General features: G+C 36.2%; 1 protein-coding gene across 3 annotated transcripts in view; it reads left to right on the forward strand.

Moving 5' to 3' along the window:
- LOC100892788 (leucine-rich repeat serine/threonine-protein kinase 1) overlaps positions 1-8,198 on the forward strand; it is a 57,781-nt gene extending 49,583 nt beyond the window's left edge. For all 3 annotated transcript variants that reach the window (XM_030976554.1, XM_030976556.1, XM_030976555.1), the window contains 8 exons: positions 4-274; positions 906-1,136; positions 1,712-1,947; positions 2,162-3,162; positions 3,571-3,909; positions 4,773-4,943; positions 5,319-5,429; positions 6,343-8,198. In XM_030976554.1, the coding sequence (XP_030832414.1) occupies positions 4-274; positions 906-1,136; positions 1,712-1,947; positions 2,162-3,162; positions 3,571-3,909; positions 4,773-4,943; positions 5,319-5,429; positions 6,343-7,662 (3,680 nt within the window). In that variant the 3' untranslated portion in view covers positions 7,663-8,198. The remainder of the gene's footprint in view (positions 1-3; positions 275-905; positions 1,137-1,711; positions 1,948-2,161; positions 3,163-3,570; positions 3,910-4,772; positions 4,944-5,318; positions 5,430-6,342) is intronic.
- Positions 8,199-15,908: the final 7,710 nt, after the last annotated feature.

The following is a 15,908-nucleotide window of genomic DNA, read 5'->3' on the forward strand; positions in this document are numbered from 1 at the left end:
CAGCAATCAATTTCTTGCATGAGATTGGGAGCATTGTCCACTTCACTGACCACCTGAACGGTTTGAATGACCTGTACTTCATTGATCCAGTATGGCTAGCCTGTACGTTACAGAGGGTGACTGCACTACCCATAGGGAGTCTTAAAGGAGGCAAGGTCCATGTAGAGACCCTTAGAGAGCTGAGTAAGAAGAGTCGCATTGGAGAGGATAAGTTTGAGCAGTATCTTCAACTCTTAGCTCGCTTTGAGATTGTGGTTCCAATCTCCCATCACTGGTAAGATATAGTATACTATCCACATGGTCCAATAATCATTTTGTCTACTTATCATTTGGTCCAAAGACTATTCATGCTTAAAATCATATGGTCTAACTTCTAATCAGTCTACTACCCCTTCAGTCTATTTTTCGTTTAGTCTAATAACCAGTTACCGTAAATCTCAGTGTATAAGACGCAGTTTTTTCCCGCCGAAAAAAAATGAAAGTCGGGGGTGCGTCTTATACACAGGTCATACAAGGTGTGTTGACTCACCACTCGCACCAATACAGTCACACTAAGATACTGTAGAAAGTTATTTGAAGTGGCACTGTAAAACTGTACTAGATTATATAATCTGTAATCCAGGTTACAAAGTTGCAACAGTAGTGTACTCTCACTATTTGTCATCTGGGTTATAGTGATGGCACAGCATATGGGTACCCGGTAGGAAGAAATTAATTGAATGCTTGAGCACCTTTCATGGAAGGTAGGCTAAAGCCAGGATAATGATATGATTGCAGTGCCCTCAGAGAAAACAGTATTAATACTGATGAGGCTAGTCTTGGTCTACAAGACATATTAGTATTATTATTATTATTATCTATGCACGGAAGCCATCGAAAGTCATATTGTTTCCATGAATATCCAGGTTCTTGGTACCTGCCCGCCTCCCTCGTGATAACCCTGGCGTGATGCTGTCACTGCACAACACTGACGATGCACCATTCTACTATCTGAGAAGGGTTTACAAGATGCCCTATCTCCCTCCAGGATTCTGGATCAGACTGGTGTCACGTCTTCTTGCCGATCTTCAGATGCACGATAAGAAGAAGAAGATCAGTCCAGCAAGAAATGAGAGAAAAATCTGCCGTTCAAAGAGGTTAGAACAATCTTACAATTTCCCATTGCCAACAATGTAAAAGGGATCCATGAAAAAGTAAAAAGAGATTCCTGGATTACCTCTTATCACAGCTACTAGAAAAGTCTAATGAATGCAAAGTTGTGTTTGGGTAGTTAAAGCATTTCTACTTAAACTCATAACTTATTTTCAAAAGATGCCCAAGATTTGAAATGATCAAGTCACAAATCAAAATCGAACATTTTGTACGGATGGGACCAATTAACCTCATCTTTTGCCTGAATGGTTTTGAATTTGTGATGCAAAGCGTATTAAGGTTAATTCCTCACATGTTACTTGTATATTTTGTCCATACTGCTTAAATGGTTTTAAATGTTGGCAACTTGTGCTAGTTATGTGTATACTTTTCCGCACATATTTCATCCCTTGTAAATTGTTTTCAGAGACATTACATTTTATTTCAACATTTCGACAATGTAGCAATGATGGAGAAATATTATTGTTGCCAATTTCAAGAGTAATATGTGATCAATTTAGCCCTATAAATACATCCTGTTCTGAAAGGGTTAATAGATGATGACATGTTTCCATTTCAGTGCGAAGAGCAGCATATCCAAGGGCATCAGGTTCCTCCAGACGGAGTCTATCTACTGGAGGGAAGGAATATTCTTCAGGCACAAGACTGGACAGATCCTGGTGCGCTCGACGGTCTTTCCTTCAACTGACAAGTCTCCAGGAGTGGACATCCTCATCAGCTGCCAAGAGGGCCACTTCTCTGCCATGGGGTGCGTGGTGGACCAGATAGAGGGTCTTATCAAGGACTGGTATCCAGGTGAGTCATATAGATGGGGTGTGTCGTAGATTAGATTGGTGTCTAGGTTAGTGGTAGACGGGGTAAATGGAGTAAGAGAATAAATATAACTATGACAATGTTATAATGATATACACATGCAATAACATATTGATGGCTAATTTATTATCGTATAAAAACAATATGTATCGTCAAATTCATGCATCAATTGACAGTAGCCTTTTCTTTTGTCTAGGTTTGTGTGCATCAATCTATGACAGCCTTCAGCCCAAGGTCCAGAGACTGGTCCCTTGCCCAATCTGTGTGATTCATGGACCTGATGATCTTGAACCTGTGACAGAGAATCTACCTCATTGCTATACAGTGGAGGAACTTGCCCAGAAACTTGCCCGTGGTGAGACTCACATAACTGCATGTGCCAACTCTAAGGAGAAGCTCATCCCAATTTCCGTTCTTATACCTGACATGTTCATGAAAGACCTCAGCATCAGGCATCTGAAGCAGGAAGACTTCAAGCTGCACATGGTGTCAGGACAATCTCTAGGACAGGGTGGCTTTGGAGAAGTATTCAGGGCAAAGTTCCGTGGAGAGACTGTAGCAGCCAAGACCATGTTTCCATCACGACTCTTAAAGAATCAGATGTACTCTTCTCCTAGTGAAGGATATGCATCATGTGCATCTACACCTTCCTCTACGTCGAACATGACGGGAGAATCCACTTCAACAGAGAATGATTCATGTGACTCTTTAGAGGCAGCCATGTTGATGGACAGTTTCCATAAGCTGAGAAACGAGGTTGCAATCATGGTTAAACTCGATCATCCATGCATCGTCAATCTTGTTGGTGTGTCCATCAGACACCTCTGCTTTGCAATGGACTATGCACCTCTTGGTGATCTCCAGAGCTACCTGTTTGCTGAGCACCAGTCTGCAAGGCCACACTTTGTGAAGAGGAACATTGTACTGGAACCTGTTCTAAGTAGAATGCTGACTTACAAGATCAGCCTACAGGTTGCATCAGCCGTAGGGTTCCTCCACAGCAAAGACATCATCTACTGTGATCTGAAGACAGACAATATCTTACTCTTCTCATCTGATGTCAATGAAGATGTGAATATCAAACTGACCGACTATGGTATCTCCAGGAAGTATGACTTGATGGGTGCGATGGGAATGGCAGGTCCACCAGGGTTCTGTGCACCTGAGATTCTACAGGGCAAGGTGTTTGATGAGAAGGTATGTACACATATAATCACATATCATTATCAGTATGGTTATAGATCTCTTTATACATGTTAATTCATAGTTTTATGATATACATATCTTGATATCACTCTGGTATCATTTATACTCATGTCATATGGTTTGGAGTTTTAAAATAGCCTTAAATTTTTCTGGAACAGAGTTTTAACACTACAATTTTGTCATTAACTGCAAGAAGTTAATCATTTTTAAGTTATTATTTGTTAAATTTGTTTTGCTTTGACTATGCGGTATGTACACTGTAACTTCAACTCAATGAATATCCATAAGTTGAGAAATGAAATGTACCCATTTTTATGGCACTATCACATAAGATGTCAGTTTTAAGAAAGATCATGCATGATTAAAGTGATGATTTTGATGTTGCTGTTATTTGAACAGGTGGATTGGTTTTCTTACGGGATGTTTCTATATCATCTGATGACCGGCTTGGTTCCATACTATGATCAACACAGTCGCATTGAGATTCAGCTCGCCGTCAACGAGGGCCGCAAACCAACCTTCAACTTCCATGAGTATAAGATGCCCCCTAGACAAGTCTTCCCTGCCTTGGGTGCATTGATGGAATCCTGCTGGCAAGATAAACCTGGAAAGAGACCCCACGGTAAAACCATTCTCCAGCTCTTATCAGAACCAAGCTTCTTGTGTCTCAGAAGAGTGGTGGAGGTGGAAGAAGAAGAAGGGGTTTCTTTGGCATTCAGTCAAGGGGCACAGGATGAGGTAAGAACTTTAGAATATCCATACTTAATTACAAATCAATTAGTTCAAGATCTGACAACAGCATATAATTAGGTAATAGTAGAGAGGGAGAATTTCCAAGATTCGTTTTCTAGATAGAATCAAGATCAAACATTGTTCTTATAAGTATCCGAGAGTGTAAACATCGAACGTTATGGTGTGATTGACTGATTGACAACATTGCACCACATATACGTTCTTAAATTATTCCAATGTGAATGAGTCATATTTTTTCCATCTTTGGATTGATAGGCCATACAAACATTCTTTCTACCAGATACCAATTGTAGACCACCTATTAGAAACTTGATGATTCTTTATTTATCTTTCAAAACTAATCTCATTCCACATTAAAACAAATTTAACACCATGGAGTCATATTCATGTAAATATTAAGGTGTGATTGACCTTGTAGGAATGACTTTTTTTTAGACATGATGTTGTTTAGATGGTATGGAGATATACCTGACTGCAAATTATGACTCCTGAGGAATAATTTACTTATACCACACTGCATTGGATTTGAATTATTACGTTTGAACTCTTCGGTTGCTTTCTTTGCCTCTCTGCGCAGTGGTACGTTTGGCATAAGTGCAAATTTGCACAAAATTGTAGATCCCAAGTGATGGAAGGAGTACTTTGTGCAACACTAACTCATTTAGTCTTGATGAACTCCATGACAACCTTTTTAACACTGATATAGATTGATCTTGCATTGAACAATGTGGCTGAGGGAGATTATTGGTGTGGCATGCATATAAAGAGTTTTCCTTAAGTCATTTCTTTCAAGTTCTGTTTTATTTTTATTATATTAATTCATCACTCCTATATGTTTTCTTTGCCAGGATAAGGTTGTTCATCTGGTAGTTGACTCAGGCCGAGGCACGTCGGTGAAGTCATTCCAAGTTGATGAAGATGGTTGTTATAAATCTAGTCGTCTGAATGAACTCCAATGCCCCATGATCAAAACCGCCATCGCTACACCTTGTGGAACTAAAATTGTAGTTGGAACAGTGGTATGTAGCTTTATGTTCTATTGTTTGATATATTTTATGTCATAATACAACACTTTGTGTACAACTTTCTTTTTTTTAATTACAAAACAAAATTCCTGGATTCAAAGAAATGTGCTTGCTCAAAATATCATTTAAAAAACATGTCTACAAACTTATTCTAAATGGACTCAGATATATATCTAACCGTGTCAGGCATGAACCAGCCAGGGAAATCATTGTCAGGTTTAGTTGCTGCTGCTGTCTTTGTTATTGTTGTTTTTGTTGTTATTGTTGCTGTTGCTATTATAGTTGTGGAGACTCTTGGTATTACTGTTGTTGTTCTATGTACCAATTTCTTGACTGATATTAAAATTAAGCTATGATTGTTTTTTGCAGGGTGACTTTGTGCAAGTGTATCATCTTCCGTCATCACATTCTTCTCATGCAAGTCTTCTGGTAGAAGCAAGAGTGGCTGGTCAACCTACCTCACTCCTCTATCTCCAGAAGGTAGGTCGGTTGGTTTGTTGGTTTTACCGGACTGCTAATAAAGCCACGGCTTTATGTCCTCGCCGAGGGACTTGGTAATGAGGGTTAATGCCTTACCAAAGGGCACTAGCGCATCAAATTGGTTTCAAGCCCTGGACCTCTTGGTTATTAATATTAATAATTAATATCATGTAATTCCTCTTAAATCTTTTAGACTTTTGTTAGACATGTTGGTATAGTAAAGGATGGTTGGTGCTTTTTGATGCATTATTTTCATTTATGTCCAAAGGCAAAAGGGACAGCTTTATTTTTGTTAAAGGTAAAGACCAGTATTGGAAACGCCCCAATTTCAAAACATGAAATGGAAGCTCTCATTACCAATCATGTGAAAGAATATGTTTTGACTAATACATGATTATAAAAAATTTGCCGGGAAACTGCCTACTAATTCATATATTTGGTAAATTTGTTTCTCTCATGGTCTGTGAGAGATATAGGGTAGTCCCATATACATCTTTCTGTGTATAGTGCTTGTAACTTTACGAAGAATGGGCCAAATTTCTTATCATTTTGATGATTCCAGAACCTTGCAGATGCTAGATGCTAGATGATCAACCTTTTCTGATCGATTCCACAACGTTTCTTTCACAATGCAATCGCATGACCATAACTGGTCTTTACCTTTAAGCAACTGGATACACCTCCCCCCTCATACAAAGTAACTCTCAGTGCTTTAGACTTGGTTTATCAATAATGTTACAACAAACCTTGAGGTATTTCTGTTATATTTCACCTCATCAAATATATTTCACCTGATCCTGTTATGTAACCAAGACTTACAATTTACTGAAAGAAAAGATATTCGCATTTTTAGAGAAATATTTCATACCATTGAAAACCTGAATTTCCTTTCTTTTCTTTTTCAATTATGCAGCCAAGTGGACAAGAACGTTCTTTGCTGTTTGTTGGTCAAGCCAATGGGGCCTTGACCATCCTAAGTCATGAAACAGAAGATAGTGGTCATCACACCACAGATGATCTAAGACTGGTCACCAGGATGCAACTTAGTAAGCACAATCTCCCTTGTAGCAGCATTGTGGCTGTCTACAGGAAGAAGAACGGTGACTCTGTGGCTGAGCGAAGAAGACAGTATGAAGATGTGGTCTCTAATGGGGCCAATGGCTCAAGGGACAGATCAGTACAGAGCAATGGAACAGATGAAACTACTGCCAGGAAAATGAGAAAAGGAAGGAACACTCTTGTTACAAGAGAACGGACAGGAAGCAGTGGAGATGAAGCAGATGGAACAGAAGTCTGGGTTGGTTGTGGGAATAAGCTGAGAATCATCTCGTTGAGTGACATCACTCTGGAGCCAGATGAGATTCAGGTGGCTGCTGGCGTAGAAGGAATAGTAGAAGGCATTGTACACAGTCAAGGTAGTGTGTGGTGTTTCACATCAAGTGCACTGTATGTCTATCAGTACAGTATTGAGACCAGGAAGTGTCTGGCTATCCTGGACTGCAGGGAGAGCATCCTTGTCCTGGGATCCTTCCTTCCTCTGTCCCAGGAGGAGAGACAGGAACTGGTGAGGAGCTGGGAGGAGAAAGAGAAGGAGCAAGAGCTTGCTAGTGCTACAGCTGTATGTGAAACAAATAGCAATGGGGATGGAAGGTTTGTATCCAATCAGGATGCACTGCTTCAAGAGGAACTGCCCATAGTTGATAATCACTTCACAGCAGCTTGCATAGCACCACCTCGTAGGGGGACCACCACTCGAAGGCTAGGTGGAAAACGACTCGGTGGTCAACGAGGTAAGAATGGCATGCAGCGATGGAATATACACAGCATCTTAGCATCTCAGAGTCAGTCATCCATCAAAGTCAGCTCTCTCCTTGTGATGGATCATGTGTTATGGATTGGTAGATCCAATGGTGATATTGTGCTTGTAAACATTCAAGACAATGTAGGGTCTTTTGAGGAAAAGATGGATGTTCAAGTAGGTGAAGTAGTGACTGTACTGAATGCTGATGCTGTAGTCAAAGGTGACAATGGGAGGGTTGTAGAGCTACATCGTACAGGCTCTAACAGGGTAGTTTCTTGCCATGACAACAAGAAATCAGACAACAGTGTCAGTCAAATCAAGAAGATGTGTGTATGGGAGGACTGGGGACAGGTTCAAGTTGAACAGTTTCAAACCATCAATAATCAATGTAGGAAGAGAACAAGGAAATCAGGAACATATCTAGAAGTATGAGTGTATTATTTCACATCATCGCTGTATTTACAAGTATTCAACATAAGATTAATCTTTGCACCCATTACTGTGCAATTGTGATATTACAGCTTTACATAATATTAGTCATTCTTGCCATTGCATTGAGATGGAAATTTAAACAAGACAATAACATATATAAAATTTAAGATTGGCTTTCCACCTGTATTTTTATGAACACTTTGCCATTTTTTAATGATTTTATATTACTTGTGTATGGGCAATTATTTAATTTAGTTACATCTTCAAGCACTGTTGTGTGATATTTCTCAGGGTCCAATGAATTACCAAACCTTATCTGCTTCCTTTTAAACTCCTGCCCGCCTCCCTTGGAGGTTTGCCTGTTTTCTATGTCATACATATATTGAAAGATAATCAAATAAGACCGAGGAAATGAACAGTGCTACTGCGGTAACATTATAACTTAAAGATGAAGTTGAGTTCTGGTCATGTGATTGCATTGTGAAAGAAACGGTGTGGAATTTATCAGGAAAGGTTGATCATCTAGTATATAAGTATTCGTGTGTTTTGCAAGGTTCTGGAATCATCAAAATGATAAGAAATTTGGCCAAATCTTCGCAAAGTTACAAGCACTGTACACAGAATGATGTATATGAGACTACACGAGCACATGGCAAAAAAAACCTACCCCCCCCCCTCGATTTTTACGTTTTTTTTTATGTCATATTTAGAATATGAAGGCATTTGAAGAGCCATGCTTTTCAGGGAACATGTTTAATCTGATGTTCTTCCACCCTTGCATAATAACAATGATAACGCTCACAAATTATGTTTTACCTCTTCCCAGAACTCGACCTTCTCTTTAACCAATGATATTCTTCAATTAAAATGTTTGTGTATGCACCACATTTCCCCATTTTACACAAGATAACGTCAAATTGACTGCATTTTCACACAACTCTACCTATTATAAACAAAATAAGTCTCATAAGACAGTGAAAATCAGGTGGAAATATTCATACTTTTATTCTTCTTCATCGTGATCTACTGACTATATTTTTCTTAAAATGTGATGATATCTTGAAAATAAAAATATTGAAGTAAGATACCATTTCCTGCTTGCTTTAAGCCTTTAGTGACTAAACCCTCGATCTCGCCCGTCTGTTTTCAACGCGCTGTAGTATCCGTTCTATGGGGTCTACTTTGAGGTTATATGTGCGTAATCCCTAAGATGTCTATGGTGTCAGTGAACAATGTCAAAATGAGAGGAATATTGCAACATCCAGTGAGTAAATGGGCCATTTTTACAGAATCTCTACTTGCTAATGGGTTAAAAGTAAATCAATTGGGAACTTACATATATTGTACTCTTGTGACTACAATTGTGGGTTTTTATTATTCAGTAGAGAGTTATTTTTGTATGAAGTGGTGTTGTATGAATGCATCCATTGCTCATACTAATCATTGAGGTTCAAACTTTGAAATACAAATGGTTGCCAAGATATTTAAATATATATTTTGTTGTTGTTTTTTGTTGAAGGCTGAAGCTGATTAGCTTGTAGACCATTATGAATGTGTTTTTTAATTATTTTTTCATCCTTCACGAGACCAAATATTCACAAGATTGTAAAAATAGATATGTTTGAAAAGTACATTTGTTTTCCTTTTCCGAACAGCACAAGTTTTTCTAGTCACTTTTTCATATATAGTACTTAAGCTTTGAGCCGAATGCTTATAAAATTGATCAACGATGTATAAAGTTGTTTTTCAACTTTTCAACTTCACTATCAGGTGTTATCAACCAGGATCAAATCAAAACTTATCTGGAATATACTAATGAAGAGAAGGATTTATTCATTTGATCACATTCATATTCCATGCTGTATGAGGGATCATATCGTCTTTCAATAAACTGATACAATCATGACCTTGATATTACATTTATATCCGTTAGTCAATTGAACAATTTTTATCAAATAACCCACTTTATAGACACATTGCACTATTAAAACATATTTGAAGGGGAATTGTCTGCACCCCTCCCGAAGAAAAAGAAAGAAAGGAATGAAGCAGATGTGATTGATGTAACAGATGATTTGAAAGAGTGTACTCAAAATATGACAATGTTTTGTATGAATATCGTTGGTATGTATGTATATATTGGCTATTTTTTTTAGATGTTTGATTGTCAATATGTAGAAATTAGTACTTTTACTTATGATGTGCATGTCAACTTTGTGTATGTATTCTTTGTAAACATGTAGAATTTAGTACTATGTTCACAGCAGTGGGAATGTTCAGATAAGCTGTATACATTACTCTCGTATCTGCACAAAGGGATTCCCAAACAATTTTATTAATCAAAGAAATGAAGGGGTAGCTCATTGCTAAATTTTATTCACTTTGGTTTTGAGTAAAAAAATAAGAAAGAGCAGTAAATATAATTAGAATGGGTCATTTTAGAATCCAAAGGAAATAATTTTTCACATTTCAGATGTGAGATGGTCTAGCGGCACGTTCAGTTGGTCAGCTCTCTGTCTTCGCCTACAAACTGGCTAAGCTGATTTTAAGTGCAGTGCATATCACTAATAAACAAGTTTCAAAACATGAATTATAAATGGGTCAGCAATATGAATATAAGTTGAGAAAAAATATGCAAGATACCTGATCAAAATGCCAAGAATCGAACAGTCACGGTGGTTGCCATTTGTCATGGTGGTTGCCATTTGCTTTGAATGCCATCACAGTACATAAGTGCAGCCAAACAGTGTAGTGCGCATCTCAGTGTGCGCATCAATGTCCTTGCCATTTGAAACTGTATTTAATTGTGCCTTAATTTTGTATGCCTCAGAGATACACATACACACATCTCAGCCTTTATCACTTTTAGCTGTAGGTTGTCACTTTTTGATATTGGAACTTTTTTGCGGTAGGCATGGTGTGAAAGAAAGATGCATGGTTACCTGGTGTTGTTTGACCAATTAGACTGCCTACAGAATTTAAACCCATTTTATAATACTTATTGAGGCAAATGCCTCAAGTTACCTCAAGTCAAGTGACTTATGTAAATGTCGTCATACAATTGAGAAAGTAAAACATGTAATAATAATAATAATAATAATATTGGATTCTTATATAGCGCATGTATCGACCTTGCAAGGTCCTCAAGGCGCTCCAACATTACCCGGCTATGCTAGGCTGCCGATTTCGACGCTCACAGCATTTAAGGAATTCTTTCCTACCGGTACCCATTTAACACCTGGGTGGAGAGTGGCAAGTATAGATCAATGTCTTGCCAAAGGACATTAGTGCCACTTTTAAGTAGCTTTTTAAAATTTTGATTTGATAATCAAGTGATTTTTTTTAAAATATACTATATAAATGTGCCGTAATGTTTGCCAGAGAAGAACTGAAATCTCAAAATTGAGTTGGATATTAAGCAACTATTTGTACATAAATTTGTTGAAATTATTTGATACAAAACTGTGTACCGTATTAAATGGAATGCAGTATAATAGCATTGTTGCATGCAATTTACTTGATGATACAAGGGTCATTCCTTTTATTTTCTATTTTTATAAATGTTTTATACACATCTTGGGAAGTCTTAACATATGGATGACAGTAACTCATATCAGCATTTTATTAGTTTTCCATTTTAGAACGAAGTCAAGGGTTAGCAATCGTGATAGAAATTGAAAAAAGTTCACTTGCTCAACAACACTTAATATTTCTTATTTTTGGAAATTTTTGATGGATTATGATTTTTTGTTTTGTTTTAAGTTTCCCATGAGCATACCTTGTACATTTACCAACAAATTGTATCTGTAACTTATTAGATCTTGTACAGCAGTACCAAAGTGCAATATTATGAATTCTAATGAGTACCAATCCTGACGCTTGCAAATGAATATGAATTTTTATGTTGTTGAAACTCTTAATTTTCAATTGAAATAGTCACATTTTATTCATAACTGCTGAACTGCATAGCATAATACTGCCAGGATCTATTAGAATATATTTCAGAAGTGAGTATTACATGTCAAAGCTGACCATTTAACAGTTATACATTTTTCGATTTGTAAGCCTATGTTTCATTGAAAATGTAATATTATAGAAAAATATTGTGATGTAACTATTAGATTACATTGGCATATTGAATTTCTTTACATATTCACAATAAAACAAATTGAGGAAGACACAATTCTGTAACATTGTATTTATTCATGTCATGCAAATAATGTAGCATAGTAAAGTCAATGCTTAGTTATGATAAAAGTTGAAGAAGACAAAAAAAATTCCTCTCCTTTTGTTTATGGACCATATACCTATGGAGTAGAACACACCCCATTTTCAAAGATCCCTCTAGAACATTTACATTTTCAAGAAATATTAAATGTGTTCAGTTTTGATATGGAAAGATTTATCCATTGCTGATACCGGTAGAGTTTAATCATTAATATGTTCATGTATCTGACGAGAATGTTTTTGTGCCATAAAGCTTTTTTGTCACATCAAACAGCAGTATGTAAAAGTCACCAACAACATGTAGTAACAAATGTTTCACAAATTTATTACAAGGCTTTTTACACTTGGTATTTAGTTACACATGTACATAAATGCCCTGTATGGAAGATTATTAATTATATTAATGATTATTGACATACACTAAAAGTTGCATTAAAATTTACATTTTAAATAATTTGTGTAGAAATTTCTTTAACATTGCATCTTTCTTTCTCTTCTCCATTATGTGGAAGGTAGATATCGCCATCAGAAGATGTTCATTTATCGTTAGCACCCCAAATAAAAAATACAGTTTATGATTCTTACTCATACTTTTCTTCAGGAGATGAAATACATGTAGTAATTAAATCAAGTATTAGAACTAAACCCCTAATACAAACATTACAAACATCATCATTACAGGTAATTTTTGGCTTTTAGTAACACCATGTGGTGTAACCTTTCTGGGGGTGGGTTATTACTTATTTTAAGGAAAGAATATATTCAACAGCATTTTCACTTAGGCAACAACATGGTGCTACCAAAAGCAATTAATTGTGAGTACTCGTCGTGGAAACCTCTGGAGAACATCCAAACAGATATGTGATATGAAATTGAGTTTTCAACATGGGTATTAAAAGTAAACCGTTTCATACAGAGGTTTATCATTTAAAGAAGAAGATGAGGATTTCGAGCTGGTATCTTGACCAAACTGAACACAATGCCCAGAGTGCATATATATGTCTATAAACCTTGGTGGTGCTTTTCAGAACATACTTTTCAGCATATTTTCAATTAATCCTTTTTTTGCTGCAAAATGAATACTTCGGCAAATACATTTGCCAATTTCTCCAGAAAAAGCAGCTCCTAATACCAAGCCTTGAGATGTAACTTTGATTACTACCCTGAATGGTTAATTGAAATCCAGCGTTCACAATTCTTTATCCCCTTGATTTTAACAACTCTTAAGATGAAAAATAATTACACAAACATTATCATGCTTACAAGACTTAAAAGTCGGTAAAACATGATTTATTTTAAACATTGTAGTCATATCTTAGAAATGGATACCGGTACTCGAAATCATAGTCATATCTTAGAAATAATAGGTGTAGTGTAGGTATGCCGAAACTCGAAAGATGACTATTTTTCATGCCCATTGATCTACAATCTTCCTCTGAAGAAAATGTACAAGAAATATTATATAAATGAAGATATTCTTGGCATGATGTACTGTCTTTAAGCATGACTCCATAGATTTGAATAAATTTACTTGATAAAAGACTTTGCATAGTTTGTGATGTTATCAAGAAAATGGCGACGCCCATGCAGAGAAACTTGATATTGCACTAATAATATTTTGATTTATACCTCTTTCATACACTTTGGTGGGGAATCTTGTAGATTAATAGGCAAAAGACAAAAATCCCTCGGAAAAACTGAAGTTATTACTTGAGGTTATGTTTCCTTTAAATTGTATGCAGTCAACATTCAAGCTTCTTATGCTATTTGCAAACTCACATGCTCTAAAAATAGAAAATATAGTCTTGGAAAGCAACACATTCTATTATAAAATAATTCAATATTTTTAAAGAACTTACCCTGTCTCTGGGTCAGAAATAAAGGGAAATTTTCACAAAATGGTAAATAGCAAAACTAGTAATACATTGAGTTTAACCAGGGTTGTTAAAACCGACTTGGCCAGGCAACCAATTCTTTTGCAGTGGGGATTATCATATTATCATGCACTTGATTGTCGATGATTAAATAATATGTGTTAAATCAATCTCTGGGTATTATATGTACAACTATTTCATTGCAGTTTCTCCCTAAGGTAGAAATGTTCTTGTTACTGATATTGAATTGACATTTAAATAAAAAAGAAACTTCACAAAAGCACAAAGCGTTAAGCATTTCATAGCTAAAAAGCTTATGAATTGTATTGGTTTGACTGCATTCAATTAAAAGAATTTCACATTTTGTATCAGGAGAAATCAATTCCTTGTTTCAATATTATTCAACAGTCTATATATGGATTATATATGGATTATACAGGAAGATACAGCCAGTAACATTTTAATAGTCTTCCATGCATGCAAATGAATAGTTATATTGATGAAAGCAAATAAGCTAGGAATAACTTCAAGCTGTTGGAAGTTAATTCTCTGCATCATAAGAAATACCCTAACTGTAAAAATGGGTATGGTCTACATACTCTCGGCATAAACAAGCCAAATATGACTACATCTCCAAGATGTCTCTGCCTACCGGTACATCCAATTTATTATTACACTTTTCTACTAATTTTCACTTCCAATATCAAACTCTCTTTACATGGATGGTACTAGACTGGTTCTTCTACTTGTGTATGAAATGTGACTGTAGTTACTCTTGCAATTCTGCTCAACAAAACATGCTCATGGACAACATTTTCAACAACTGGCCTATGAGATAAGTAATGTTACAATATGCAGCACATTAAAAATAATGTAGAGTTGGGTCAAAGTACTATTGCAGAAACTATAAAAGCAATCTATTATAGTTTGAAAAATGATTCATAATAAAAGAACACTATTTCATTTTTGTGAATTTCAATATTATTAAAAATACCATCCAGAATAAAAGGAGAAATATGCAAATCAAGGTTCAGTTAAAAAATTAATAGAATTAAAATTTCAAAAGGGGGACTGGAAGCACCATAGGAACTTATTTGATACTAACTAGCAATATTTGTTAAGATCAAAAAGATTAAAAAACTGTCTTTCCACTTCAGCCTTTATTTGAGATGTGCTTACACATTCATACATGCATGAGATGAATTCAACTTATCACTGTTAATACTACAATGCGATGTGGCGTTACAGCAATAATCCATTTGTAAAAAAATTAATCTATTTTATACAGATAAAAAAAATGTACACATTTATAAATGTTAACCATAAATGGGGGTCTCAATCAATGGAAATTTTGTGATAACCCTCATGTAAAACTACAGATTCTAAGCACAATGTGAGAGAACCCCAGAGACCTATATCAGGTATCACACAGCAAACAGCAACCTTTTTTAAAAAAGATGATGTCAGTTTGATCCACTTACACGTATCTTGTATTTCATCACAGAGCTAAGTGAATAGGCGTAGGTGAACGCAGTTGCTATTCATTTCCGTGTTAAAGGAACCACTGTGGTTTACTGCTTCCTATCTGATTTGATTGTCTTTTAATAACAGCTACAGTAATTATACTTTTGATAACATGATCAGCATATCATCGTTGCTGCTTGAAAGAAGCAGCTCTGGACCAAAATATGAAGCACATAGACTCACTATAAACTAGATGGAATTTTGACTGCGCGCAGTCGAATATGATGCCTCCGCCATAGAGCAATTTAAACAAGTTTGGAGTTTAAATCTCCAGTGGTTCTTGAGATATCATGATAACAATCTCAATGTATGGAATTTCATAAGTTGACCTCTGTGACCCTTGACCTTTGACCTACGTGCTCCAAAATCTAATCAGATTGTCTTCCTATGGTGATACACACTATCATTAAGTTTGAAGTTTAAATCTCCAGTGGTTCTTGAGATATTATGATATGGTGATACATACTATCATTAAGTTTGAAGTGAAAATTCTCCAGTGGTTCTTGAGATATCGCGATAACGATCTCAATGTATGGAATTTCATAAGTTGACCTCTGTGACCCTTGACCTTTGACCTACGTGCTCCAAAATCTAATCAGATTGTCTTCCTATGGTGATACA

This window comes from Strongylocentrotus purpuratus, unplaced genomic scaffold, assembly GCF_000002235.5.
Source record: "Strongylocentrotus purpuratus isolate Spur 01 unplaced genomic scaffold, Spur_5.0 spur5_scaffold_9, whole genome shotgun sequence".
NCBI lineage: Eukaryota > Metazoa > Echinodermata > Echinoidea > Camarodonta > Strongylocentrotidae > Strongylocentrotus > Strongylocentrotus purpuratus.